This window comes from Notechis scutatus, chromosome 5 (assembly GCF_049901735.1).
Source record: "Notechis scutatus isolate UNSWTSFEM ecotype Mainland chromosome 5, rNotScu1.2, whole genome shotgun sequence".
Classification (NCBI taxonomy): Eukaryota; Metazoa; Chordata; class Lepidosauria; order Squamata; family Elapidae; genus Notechis; species Notechis scutatus.
Window position 1 is genome coordinate 116,621,128 of NC_142013.1, and position 12,830 is coordinate 116,633,957.

The following is a 12,830-nucleotide window of genomic DNA, read 5'->3' on the forward strand; positions in this document are numbered from 1 at the left end:
AGGGCTGCCCCTCCACAGGGCCTTGGCACTGCCTGGGAGAAGCGGCTCTGGCTTCCAGGCTTGGAGGGAGGGGCCTGTGGGGCATGCAGGGTTTCCCTTGCAACAGGGCAGACTTGCGACACTGGCAGTGGGCGTCTGCAAGCAACGGTGCGGGGGGGGGAGGACAGAAGGCAACCCCCCTCCCTGGCTCGGTCTGCGCCAGACACCCAGATCAGCCGGTTTCATCTGCTTTGGCAGCGGTGCCATTTCAAGAGTTTTATTGCACAGAAAGCTACAGAAAAGGCCCCCATTTCACCACCACCCCGGCCCAAACTGACAGGAGGGGCTCCTCGTCTGCTGAATGGAGGGGCCCACAAAACCCCCAGCCAGACTCCTCCGTTGGGGGGTGGGGGTGGGCTAGAGGCAAAGGCACACAGCTATAGGAAGCAGGTGTGAGGGGCTGCCCAGGAAGGAGGGCTGGGGCCGGGTGGAGATCCTGGAGCCAAAGGCATCGTTGCTCCTTCTCTGGCTGATGACAACAGCCCTGTGAGGCAGGCCAGGGGTTATGGGGCCTTCATTCCCCCGACCTGTGGAACTCATGGCTGAGTCAGCTTCGCCACTTGCCTCAGGCAGCACCCAGGTCCTGCTGGACTGCACCCGATGGGACCCCTCCCCAATGTTACACCCCTCAGTCGAGCAATGGGGGCGGAGATGCAGCACAGCCATGGAGACCTTCAGAGCAGGGGTGGTCCCAGGGAAGAGGAGGGAGGGGGCCGGGAGGGGGCAGGCCAGGAGACCCCTTTCTCCTCCACCCATTAAGCCCCCTTCAACAGAGCTGCTCCCTCCCTCCCTCCCAGGGGTCTGGGCCCCCAAAACCTCCTCCTCAGCTTGGGGGCTGCAAGGGGCAGGCAGGGGAGGGAGGAAAGGCCGTGGGGCTCCTGGATGGGGGAGCCTCAGTGCTCGGGGGGGGCCATGCTGCTGACCGTGGTGTAGCTGAACTTGGAGAAGGAGGCCCCAGTGGCGCTGGCCTCCCCCTCCTCCTCCTCCTCCTCCTCGGGGGCACGACGTCGCCGGGGCCGGCAGGGCATGGTGCAGCAGGCGAAGGTGGAGGCGAAGGCCTGGCGGAAACGCTTGTTCATGAAGCAGTAGACGAAGGGGTTGGTGCAGGTGGAACAGTAGGCGAGCAGGTGGATGAAAGAGATGGGGGCCCCCGAGAGGGCGCAATGGGCGGCCCGGGGGTCGAAGGCCCGCCAGGTGTTGGCCACGTAGAGGGGCAGCCAGCAGCCAAAGAAGAGCACCACGATCACCAGCAGCATCCGCACCACCCGTTTCTTGGCCAGCAGCTTGGCCTCCGAGCTGTTGACGCGTGCCCGCTCCCGCTGGGTGCCGTCCTCCGGGTTCAAGGCCGGCAGCTCCATCGGGCTCTCGGTGGGCCGGGGCAGCTGGGCGTAGCAGCCATCACCCTCGTCGCAAGCGGCCAGGAGCTCTGCGGTGGCCCCGTTCTGCTGAGCTGAGGGAGGCGGAGACAGAGAGGCACCTTGTGGAGGATGCCCGGCCCCTCGGAGGGTGCGGGGGTGGGGTTGGCCCAGGGTGCCCGTTGGAAGGGCGGCAGAGCACCGGGGTTCCTGACGTATCAGTGCCCGCCACCATCTTTCCCTGCTGGCAGTGCCCGTGATCCTGCCTGGGGCTGCTCTAGAAAAGGGGGCCAAGGGGGATTGCTGAGGAGGGAGTGGAGGGGCAGAGCAGGGAGGCCCAGCTGGCTGTCCCGGGACAAGGGGCAGCCCGGGGGTGTGTGTGTGTTTCCAGGGCGCACCCCAACGGAGCAGCAGCTCTACCACCCCCCACCTGCCTTATGGACTGTGACGCCCCCGTCTGTCCCCTTGTCCGAAGCTGTGTCTGCGCATCCGCTCTGCCTCCGTGCCTGGAGGCCCCCCGAGCCCTTTGCCAGCCTCCAGGCAGAGCCACGGCTTCCCCTTCTCCCCCCGCAACCCCCGTCCTTCAGGGGCTGCTCTGAATGCTGCTCTCCGCCACTGAGAGGCCACTTGCAACCCACTGAGAGTCATTTTCACATCGCTGCCAAAACAAGGCTGGATTTTTATTTTATTTTTCATTTTCTGGGTTGAAGCCTAAATGCAAACATTTGCTTTTTGTGTCCTGAATTTAACCTCCTTGGTTTTGGTCCAGCATTCAGACCTGCCAAGACTGGCTGAAATATCGAGTCCTCTTTTTATAAGGACTTGGTCCCACTGCAGCCTCGGGCTGGATGGGCATCACTCTGTGGGGTTAGCTGTGGGGTTTCTAAACGGGCGCAGCAATGCCGGCCCTGGGCAACTGTCATGGATGGCCCTCTCTCCCCCTTTCCTTGGACCCGGCCCTGGTTTCTGCTTGCCTACAAGACAGAGGAGCTGGGCGGAGAGCTGTGTTGAAGCAAAGGTAGGCCGCACCTACTACTACAGCCCCAGGACCAGCTATGCTAGCCCCTCTCCCCAGCCGAGGGGCACAATTCCTGCTCTTTGCCCAATAAAATGCCCCAGCTTGCCAAACCAAACCGAACCAGAACCACAGAATTGGAAGAGACCGGGGGTCTTCCGGTCCAGACCCCTGCTCAAGCAGGCCACTCTGCCATTTGAGACGGGGGGGGGTCTCTCTTCTTGAAAGCCTCCAGTGACGGAGCCCCCACAGCGTCTGGAGGGAAGCCCCGCCCACCGGTTGAGTCCCCTCCCTGTCCGGAAGTTTCTTCTGAGTTCTGGGCTGCTTCCCTTCTTGTGGAGTTTCCGTCTGTTGCTTCTTGTCGGCCTTTGGTTAACGGGCATTTATTTTTGAATTTCAGCAAAACTGCTCCCACAGGGAAGGCCCCGACTCACTTCATCATCCCTGCGGCCCTTTCGGACCCCACCGGCTGCCACATTCGCTTACACCCGGGAAAAAAGCCACCCAGTTGGCCCCAGGATGGCTGTGACGGGCAGGTCCCACGGCAGCCCTGAGCCCCTTTCAGGAGGAAGGCCCCCTCGCCCAGGCCCCCTCGCTTTCTCACGGCACCCAGAGCTCTCCCCCCAGAGGGGACCCGTTTCCCCCGATACCCACCTTTGGCCTCACGGAAGAGATCCATCTCAAACCGGATCCCTCTGCAGAGCTCGGAGGAGATCAGTCCGTAAGCCACGATCATGACCAGGCCCGGCACAAGGAAGAGGGTGACGAGCAGCAGCATGCACCTAGCAGGGAAGGGAGGGGGGAGCCACAGCAGCCCCTTAAGCCAGCGTGGCGGCACACGCAGCCCCAAAGCAGCGGAGCTGGTGGCCTGCAGAGGGTGTTAGACAAGCCCTCAGCCTGGATTGAAACCTCCGGGCTCAGCAAGCGGTGCCACAGGAACTGCTGGGCCTGGCCTACCACTTGCGCAGGGTCTTCCCCAGGCTGCCCCCAAAGTCGGGTGGGTGGGAGGGCCAAGCCCCCTCCCCGCTTTCTTCCTGCCCTTGAGGTCCCTCCGTCTCCCTCTCTTGCCGGCCCTCCCAGGCAAGGACCAGCTGGCTGGCTGCCCGAGGAGCCCTTCCCCAGGGCTGGAAGGGGTGGAGATGGAGCCCAGCCCAGCGAGACCGTCTCCGGTGAGCCCAGCCTGCCAAAGAGCCCGCGGGCTTGTTGGAGAGGAAGGTTCCAGTCCTGCTGCTGAGGCTGTTGGCCTCGGTCCGTTTGGGGCTCCGCTGCCTGCAAGTGCCCCTCGTCAGCCAGGAGGACGGGTGGAAGGGCCTTCAAAGCTGAAGCCCCCAAAGGGCCTTGTGCCCAGAGGACAGCCAGGCCACGCCCAGCCCTGCCACCAGCCGCTTCCCTCTCCTCCTCTGAGAGAGCCACGCAAAGAGGCCGAAAGGACCGCATCTTGCACGGGAAGCCCTCCTTGCCAGGGGGCCCATAGCAGTTGACCTTCCTAGCCCCCAGCCCCATTTCCCAGGGAATGCCTTGAGACCCTCAGGGTAGGGGCCCAGATCCTGCCCCCCGACCCCCCCTCTGGCCCCTGGGCTGTGCAGAGCTAAGGGGGCTCCCTGAGACCAACCCCCTCCCACCCGGGGCGATCTCATCTGGGCTCCCAGGTGTGTGTGGGCGGTGTTTCCCCATCTGCCAACAGGTGCCAGCCACGGCAGGGTCGGTGCAGGCCCATCAGCCGCCGAGGGCAGACCAAACGGCGGCAGAGGCAACCCAGCCCAAAGCAGAGGGGCTCCTTTATCTTCCCTGCACCAGGAGGAAGACATGCAGCTCATGGCACCTGCCAACCTGTCTCGATCTGCATCATAAGCGACGCCTTGACTGAAGCGCTTCAGCCCCAACCATGGAGGGCAGCTGCCAGGGGCTGCCATGGCCCTCGCTGGCCCTAAACGGGGCTTGGCCAGAGAGGAGAGCCTGGCAAAGGCCGGGCCACCCCGGCAGTTCTCCTCTGCGCCTGCCTGCTCGGCTGGTGCCCCAATGCCAAGGTGGCCCCATGTGACGAGGCCCCCAGCAGCTGCCTCCAAATGGCAGCTGGGGCTCTGTGGGCCCCAGGGGGGCGGAGGGGCCCTGGGAGGAGCACGTGGAGCCCCCACTTACCAGGCCTGTCGGATGTGGTGCCCAGGCCAGTTGTGGCTGCACTCGGTGCGGTGGGGCTGCAGGGTCTGGGTGGTGCTGTAGACTGGGTAGGGCAGCATCAGCAGCGCCGAGAGCACCCAGGTGGCGGCGATGACCCGGTAGGCATGGGAGCGGGTCTGCCACACGCGGGACTGCAAGGGCCTGCAGATGGCGCTGTAGCGCTCGATGGCGATGGCCACCAGGCTGAAGGTGGAGACGCTCACCGACACCCCTGGGGGAGAGGGATGGGGAGAGGCAGGCAGGTCAGGGGGCTCCGGCTGGGGCACCGGCTGCTCTTCCCCAGGGGAGGGGAGGGGACCCAGAGACCCCCTCCCCCGCCCAGGCCGAGCCCCTCACCCATCAGGTAGGCCACTGCCTTGCAGACGGCCCTGCCGAAGACGAAGGTCTGCATCAGGTTGGGGATGAAGGTGAAGGGCAGGCAGAATAGCGCCACCATCAGGTCACTCAGCGCCAGTGAGAGCAGGAAGGAGTTGGTGATGGTCCGGAGGCGCTTGTTGCCTGCCAGCACCGCGATGACCAGGGCGTTCCCACACAGGCCCAGCAGGAAGATGGCCGAGTAGAGCAGCACCCGCACCGCCAGGTCCAGCTCTGGGGGGCAGAGCAGGGTCAGAGGGCCGGGCCAGGGGCCCCACCGCCCACTGGGGGCAGAGGCAGGCCCAGTGGGAAGCCCCCCTCCCGCCCTGGCAGAGCCTGGGCCAGGACCTCCCCCGCCCCCAGCTAGGAAGCCTGGCCTTGGGCCCTTCCTTGCCCTCGTGCCCACCTGCTGCCCCCAGGCCCTGCCCCGGGCATGCTAGGAGGCAGCTGGGAGCCTGGAGGGCAGGAGAGAGGCAGGCACGGCCCGGCTGAAACCCCGCAGTCCGGGCAAGGTTTCCCTGCCTGTTCGCTCCGAGACCGGAGAGAGGCCGGTCTCGGGCTCTGGCTGGCAGCAGCCGGGCTTCCTCTGGGCCGGGCATCCCTCTTCGGGTTCGGGGCCCGTCAGAACCCCCAAAGGTCTCGGCTCAGCCGCAGCGCCAGGCAGGAGCTCAGCGAGTCCGGGCTGCCCCTCTCGCCGCCCCCTTCCCCGGCGCCAGAGGGCCCAGCCGCCCCGGCCGACGGGCCCGGGATTCCCGGGGAAGGAGGGGAGGCGGCGCTCTTCCTATGCGCAGAGACCCTTCGAGGCCTGGGGAGAGCAGAACGGGGGGGGCGGAGGCCTTGCGGGAGTCTCGGGGCCTCTCGGGGACGGGCGGCGGGACGCCCAGCGCTCCCTCCAGGGCTGCCGGCAGGAGGCGGGCTCGCCGGCGGGGACCGCGCAGGGCATCGTGCCGAGGCGGCCGCCAGGGCGCGGAGCGGCCCGGGGCTGCGGGAGCCTCACCTCCGGGCCCGCGGGAAGCTTCGCCGCCGGTGCCGTTCCCGGAGCTGTGGGACGAGCCGTTCGCGGTCCGGCAGAGCAGCGACGCGTTGAGCAGCCGCGGCTCGTCCATCGCGGCGGGCTCCGTCTGGCCGTCCGTGCCCGACCCTCAGCTCCCTCCACGCCGGGCGTCCATCGCGACCGCCGCTCGGCTTCCTGGGGCCGCTACGGGAGCCTCGGCGCCGCAGCGGCTTCTCAGTGCCGGCCGAGCGCCCCTGACGGCGGCCAGGGGGTTCCGCCACGCCCGGGAGGGGCCCCGACGGCGCGCGACCGGCGGGCGGGCGGGCGCGGGGCTTTGGGGGCGGGCCAGGGGCAGGGCGCTTGCGGGCGGTGGGGAAAGCTGGAGGCGGCAAGCGGCAGGCTTGGCGGGATCTCGGGGCGAGCCGGCCCATCCCATCCCCGCTTCCTTCCTTCTTTTGGGGTGGGGGGCTAAGAGCAGCCCGCAGCTGCCGGGGCCTCCCGTCTGGCAGGCGGGTTTCCCAGCAGCGGCCGCCCTGGCAGGCATGTCCTGTTTGCTCGGGACAGCGGAAGCGCGCCGCCGGTGTTGACACAGGTGCTGTTTACCTGGCCAAGGCGGGAGCTGCGGAGCTGCGCGAATTCCGGCTGACCCGCGCCCCATCCTGAACAGGAGCTCTGCGCCTGCCGCCCCCCCGGCCTTCTCTTAGGCATCGTAGCCTTGTAAGCCTCTTTGGAGGCACCCGGTGACCCCCACAGCCCCTTGGCAGGAGGGCTTGGCGCACCGGCGTTGCCCCTCCGGGAAGTCTTAGTGAAGTTGCCTCCCCAACGTGGTGGACTGTTTGGTGGATCCCTTCCTTGGGTGGGGCTGCCCCTGTGTGGGATCCTCCAGACCAAGAAGGCCACCCAGCCTGCTCGAGGGATGCACCTTCCCAGGCTATTGAAGGACCGGGTAGCTGCTCTCCAGTGCGGACATTAGGCCGGGTGCATGTAGCCCTGGCATGTGGGATGGGTTGACTTTCACCTTAGCCTCTCCCCACCTGGGGTCTCTGGCTGGGGTCTCTCACTGAGGGGGCTGAGCAGCTTCCCTTCTGCCTCGAAAGGGGCAGTGAAGGGACAAGAGGGACTCCTTAGAGCAGCCCTTGCCCCCTTTCACCCCCTCCCCAAAGTGGCCCCCCAGGGGGGCAGCAGAAGTGGCGCACTCTGTCCATGGCTTAGCTAGAAGACGGCCTGCCTCCTTGGCTGCTTGCTCCTTTCCGGGGGTGGGTCTAAAAGGCCAGAGCTCCCCACCTCCTCAATTTTGTTCATGGTGGGTTCTAGCTTTCTCTCATTCGTTGGGACCTCTTTAAATTTACCTTTAGTTCCAATTTTTTCACTACCGCACTCTTCGACTTCTCTGACTGCGGCTTGCAGATCCTTCACATTTTCACCCATCAGAGTAACAGGACTAGCTGAGCTTCTTCCTCCAGTTGGCACACTCAACTTCCTCTGATCCGGCTTCCCTTGATGTATTCAGTGTATCGCTTGAATAAATAACTCTCTCTTTCGCCCTGTCCCACCTGGAGGGAAGCTGGAAAATAGCCTCAGAGCTGCTTTAAGCCACCTGAAAGTTAAGCAAACCAAATAGGGCGGCAGCGGCGGAGGGGGGCAGAAATAAATGAGCAGATGGTGAAGCCCTTCAGAATGGCCGACTCTCAAAGGAGAGAGAGGAGGGGGTGGAGAGACGGAGACAGGCAGGTGTTAATTTTTTATTTATTCCTTCGGTTTCTATAGCTGCCCGGTGCAGCAAAGTGACAATTCTAAAATCATAAAACAGAAAACATTCGAACAACAAATGCATCCAAACCATGAATGAGGGGAAAGAGCAGCCATGAAGCTCAACCAGCTAACTGTGAAGCCAAGACGGGGGCCCTTCACACACGCCGAGGGCCCCACCTGGCTTCTGAGGCCCTGTGAGAAGCCAACGGGGAGGGCGGGGGCCGCTCCAACCTCCCCAGGGGAGAACATTCCACAGAGCAGTGGCAGAACCCCCCCCCCGCCTTCTTTTATTTATTTTATTTATTTAATTTATTTGTTATTCTTTCATTTATTCAATGTATTTGCCCCCCCTCCCCCCATAGCTTCTTTGGAAGCCACCCTGAGCAGCTGAGCTCCCGTGTTCTTGCCAACCGGCTCTCTCTGGCTGACGGGATCTGCCGCAGGCCAGAACAGCTGGATCGAGTCGGAGAAACTCCTGGGAAACCTGATTGCCCCCGAAACAGGGCTTGAAGAGCTGCCCAAAGCTGAGGGGGAGCGGGCGCAGGCCATTCGGATGTCCCTTCCCGAGTCCTGGGAGCCCACCTGGGCCTCTCCTGCTCCCTGCTGGGTCTTGGCCATCCGACGGGATGACCAGCTGGCCCAGAGGAGCCCAAAACTCCCCCAATGTGCAGCTAGCAAGCCTCCTGATCCAGGCTGAAGGTCCACCAGCCCAAAGGGAGGCCAGGAAGCCGCACCTGAGGCCACTCTCAGCCTCGGGGTGGAGTCTCTCTGTGTGTGTGTGTGTGTGTGTGCGTGCGTGCTGGGGGCTTTATTCAGCACCTTCTTCTGTGCCCCCCCAACAGCCCCCAGGAGGTCCTGACCCAAAGCCTTTCAGAACGTGGGCAAGGCTCCCCTTGGGCAGTTGCCCCTCCCTTCTCTGTGCCCATGCCTGCCTGCCCCCCACCCGGCTTTGGATGCCAGGGCTCCTCTGGCAAGCCTCCCACCCCACCTGCTGCCCCAGCCGGGTTCTCTTCAGCCTCCGTCTCCAGAGCCGCTGTGGAGGATCAGGTGTCTCCTTCTGACCCGGGTGTGCGGCATTCCCACTCAGCACTGGGGCGGCTGGGCATTTCAAGGCCTGGCCTATCAGGCCCCCCCGCCCCGCCCGGCCCTTCCTTGCCAGAGGAGAGTTCTGCGTGCCGCCTGCGTGTGGTGGGTTGTGCTTTGACACGGAGCGATGTGCGTACCAGAAGGCAGGGAGAGAGAAGGGCGCCCAGTTGGGGCCCTCACCTGCTGTGGTTCTTGCTGGGAGCTCCAGTGTCCTCGGGCTGGAGGCTTCAGAGGGATGGGCCACAAGGACACTCCCTCTGCACATGCACAGAAGCACCGGCCCTCTCCTCTTGAAGATGTCTCTGCCAGCTCCGCCACCTTCAGCTTGGCACCTTGCTGGCATCCTGGCTGGGTGGGAAGTCAATACACATGTACGGGCATGTGATGAGAAATGGGGGGGAATGACAGTTTGACGAAAAACAGAGAGGCTCAGAACTGGCCTGTGCCGGCACCCAAGGCCACGCACCGGGAGAAGGAATGTGGATTACCCCACACACCTCAGCGTTTCTCAAAACACCCGGGGGTCTCTTCATTGGCTGCGAGGAGGGGTAATGTGTGTCCCCTTTCGCAGGGGAAATGTAGTTCTAGCGGCCGAAGAGCCCCTCCCTTCGCCCCAAGGGAGCCGAGGGTCTCTGGGCCGCTCTGAGAGACACGCAGAAGCCCCTTGCTGGCCACCCCATCTGGCCTGAGGCGCCCAACCCTCCCAATGGCTGGCTGCGTCTGGAGACATTTCACCCCCGGGGGCAGCCGGGAAAAGGGAGAACGGCCTGCTTCCCTGCGGGGCGGCAAAGAAACGTTGGATGAGCAGGGCCTGGGCACCAATGGGACGCCACCTTCTTCCCTGCCACCTCCTGTGCCCTTCGGCTGGCTTCTTTTCTTGGTTCACCCTTCAAGCAGCGAGGAAGATGCGGCCTCCCCCCTTGCCAGGGCAGGTGGGTCCATTCCAAGAATGCCACGGGCCCCCTCCCCTCCTGCCTCTGAGTCCCCGAGGGCCCCCTGCTGGTCAATAGGGCTGGCCCCCTCCTCACCCGTGGAGGGAAAGGCCCACCTCCCTCTGCATCAAGCCAGCGCCGGTTCCAACTCTTTCTGCTTCAAAGCGAGGTCTCCGTGGACAACGAGGGAGAGTCCGGGGGTCCTCGGGAGGGAGGGGGGCTCCAGGGCCAGTAGCTCTCGTGAAGGCAGGATATGGAAACTGCCCGTCTTACATGCCATCTTCATAAAAGGGGGAGGGGAGGAGCTTCGCCTGGCACCTTGCAGCAAATTCTTTGGTCCCGGGTGGGGAGCCTTTCTCTGGCCATCCCTGTGGATTGACAGATTCAGGTTGGCATAATGCCCATCTCTCTGCTGCCTCCCGCCTCGCCCTCACAACGAAGCATCTCCGAGGCAGAGGAGGGCGAGGCCCCCCGGGTCGCTTGCCCTCTTATTCCTTTGGCGAGAGGCCCCGTTGCCCCCACTGGGCGATGCCCACCTGGCCTGTTCACGGTGGGTGCCAGCTTTGTTAGCACTTGTGTTTGGACCGGGGCTGCCGAGGGGGCAGGAACCGAGGCTGAGTGGGGCCCCCATGCGAGCGCTGCGAGGCCGGGCAGCACAGAGCCCGCCAGAGGGGCCCAGCAAAGGAAGGGCCTCTGGCTGAAAAACCAAAGGGGTGTGTGTGTGTGTGTGTGTGTGTGTGTGTGGATTGTGGGTTCTTCCCTGACTGCCACTGCTTAAGGCTGACTGGCTGGCATGGGGGGCTCTTCTCGAAGGGACGGGGGTGGGTGGGGAGCAGGCCTTGTGTGTCCCTGTTTCATTGTATGGGGAAATAAGCCTCTGGTCTCCCCAATGTCCGGCTGCCCCTCAGCACAAGCTATGCCCACCTGACCCCTCTCCTGGCGTGGACACCTGCAGGGCTCCTCAGAGTGGCCGGAGCCCGTCTCCCCTTGGCCCCGTGGGGGGGCACCCTGAAACTCCCCGCTCCTCAAGGCAGAGATCCAGAGAAAGCTGAGGGCTACTTTGGCGGCAAGGACCGAATTTGGGAAATGACACGTTGGGCTGCCCCCCCCCCCCGCTGCCCTTCCTCTTTCAAGGCCAGTGAGTTACGGGGGTGGGGGGTGGGGTGCCCACCAGAGCCACCTCTGAATGTTGCCTGCATGTTCCAGACATTGAGAAATGTTTTCCCCTGGTTGCCTTGGCAACGGTGCTGGCCTGTCGTCATGCAGGTCATGGTCTGGCTCTCCAAACCAACCGAGGATGGGTGGGGGGAGAGGCCGAGGGGCTTCGTCTCGTCTGCGGAAGCCCCTCGACTTCCAGAAGCCGCCAGGAAGGAGCGTTGGCCTGGCCAAACCCAGGATCTACGTTTGGGCTCGTCTGTACAACTCAGAGGCCGCCTGGCTCCAGAGGACGAGGGCGCACGAAGTGCCCTCAGGGAAAGCGAGGGACGGGGGCGCAGCAGAGGAAACAAGCCAGGGGCCTCCGGATGGAAAACCGTCCCTATCCAGCAAGGGGCATGCGGGGGGCTCCTGCCTCTCGTCTCCCTCAGGTCATTGGAGGCACCTGACATTCCGGGAGCTCACAAACAAGGGTGGGGGGGTGTTGCTACCCCTCAGAGGCCACGAATCGGAAGCTGCCCTTCCCAGGCGTCTCCTCCAAGCCGGAGCCCGCCATGCGGTCGGTCTTTGCAGCCGCCCAGGCGCTTGCCGAATGCAGAGTGGAAGCCGGGGAGCAACCCAGGAGAGCCCACCGAAGGGGGTGGCTTTCCTCCCTGGGGCTGGACTGAGACAGGGGCTGGCCTGGGTAGCCCAAAGTGGCTCAATTTATGGGGTCCCAGTTAAAATACCGGGACCGAAGAGGGGGGTCCACCTCTCCTCCAAAGACGGACAAGAAGCAACGGAGGGAAACCCACCAAGGAGAGAAGCAACCTGGAGCTCAGGAGGAACTTCCTCACGGTGTCTAGGGTCTCCTCAAGCGGGGGGTTGGACTAGAAGACCTCTAAGGTCCCTTCCAACTCTATGATTCTGCGTTCTATGACTCGGAGACCATTTAATTCATGATTTATTTGGAACCGTCCGAGAGAAAAAGAATTCCCTTTTACAAGAGAGAGAACCTGGAACATAGATTGCGTTTCCTTTTTATAGTTTGGGCAACAAAGAAACTTCAAGGTAAAAGTTGATTGGATTAGAAATATTATGAAAAATTAGACACCTAATAATGCGAAAGCATGAGAACTGAAAAGAACATCGTATTCTGGATAAAAATAAAAGAACCATTTGCAAAGGCGGAAGCGCCAGGAGAGGCCATTGGTAAAGGTGCGTTGAAGGTGGGGGACAACAGAAAGCAGGAGGACCAACCACGTCTGCCAAAGGAAAGGCCTCCTGCCTTCTTCCTGGACGTTCAGGGTTATGGCAGCCACTAGCAAAACACACGGAGGGGAAAGAGGAACCAGGCCAAGGAAAGCGCCCCGTCACCCAGGCCCGCTCCTCCCACCCTCACCTGCCAGGTGCAGGCATGCAGGGGCCTCTCTGGACCTCCGGCCTCCCTCTCGCTCTGGGAGCAGGGAAAGGGACCAGGGACCAGAAAGGTTGGACACGGGGGGCAGGGGGTGAGTATTTGAGGGCTGTCCTAGAACGAATGGGAGGAATTCTTGGCAGTTGGTCCAGAAGGCAGGCAGGCGATGGCAGCCAGGACGGTGGAGGAGGCTGGGCCTGGGGCTGGTGGACTCTCCTTTGAAGAGAGGCCGCCTATCGGGAACGTCACCATCTAGCTGACCTCCAAGGCCCCTTGTGAGCCTTATGATTCCACAAAGGCCCTGAGGCTGCAGGCACGGCCTCTTCATCGGCTGCCCAAGACCCCATACGGGAGCCTGGGGGCGACTCTGTGCCCTCTCTCTGCCACCCCCACCCCCACTCAGGAAAGCATGGAGGGAGGGAGGAGGGATGTGGTTGTTGGGTTGGGACTCCCCCCCCCCCAGTTGCTTTCCGGCCAGCCTCCCTTCCTGCCCCCTGCATCTGAAGTGGGAGGCTCATCCCCCGGCAGAAGCTGCAGCCCCAAGGCCAGCCGGTGGAGGGGCGCAGGGGGACAG

At 63.5% G+C, this 12,830-nt stretch overlaps 1 protein-coding gene across 1 annotated transcript; it reads right to left on the reverse strand.

The window, feature by feature from the left end:
* Positions 1–222: 222 nt before the first annotated feature.
* CCKBR (cholecystokinin B receptor) lies at positions 223–6,075 on the reverse strand. Its single transcript, XM_087967472.1, has 5 exons — positions 5,939–6,075; positions 4,924–5,175; positions 4,549–4,798; positions 3,064–3,191; positions 223–1,489 (listed from the first exon to the last, which is right to left on the reverse strand). The coding sequence occupies exons 1-5, from the start codon at positions 6,045–6,047 to the stop codon at positions 933–935; spliced, it is 1,296 nt and encodes a 431-aa protein (XP_087823598.1). The 5' UTR covers positions 6,048–6,075; the 3' UTR covers positions 223–932.
* Between the last annotated feature and the right edge of the window lie 6,755 nt (positions 6,076–12,830).

Coding starts and splice junctions, on each gene's coding strand:
- CCKBR (XM_087967472.1), bottom strand. CDS start 6,047: ATGGACGAGCCGCGGCTGCTCAACGCGTCGCTGCTCTGCCGGACCGCG. Junction 4,799..4,923: donor GGCAGTGGCCTACCTGATGG/GTGAGGGGCTCG, acceptor CCTCTCCCCCAG/GGGTGTCGGTGAGCGTCTCC. Junction 1,490..3,063: donor TCTCTTCCGTGAGGCCAAAG/GTGGGTATCGGG, acceptor CGCCTCCCTCAG/CTCAGCAGAACGGGGCCACC.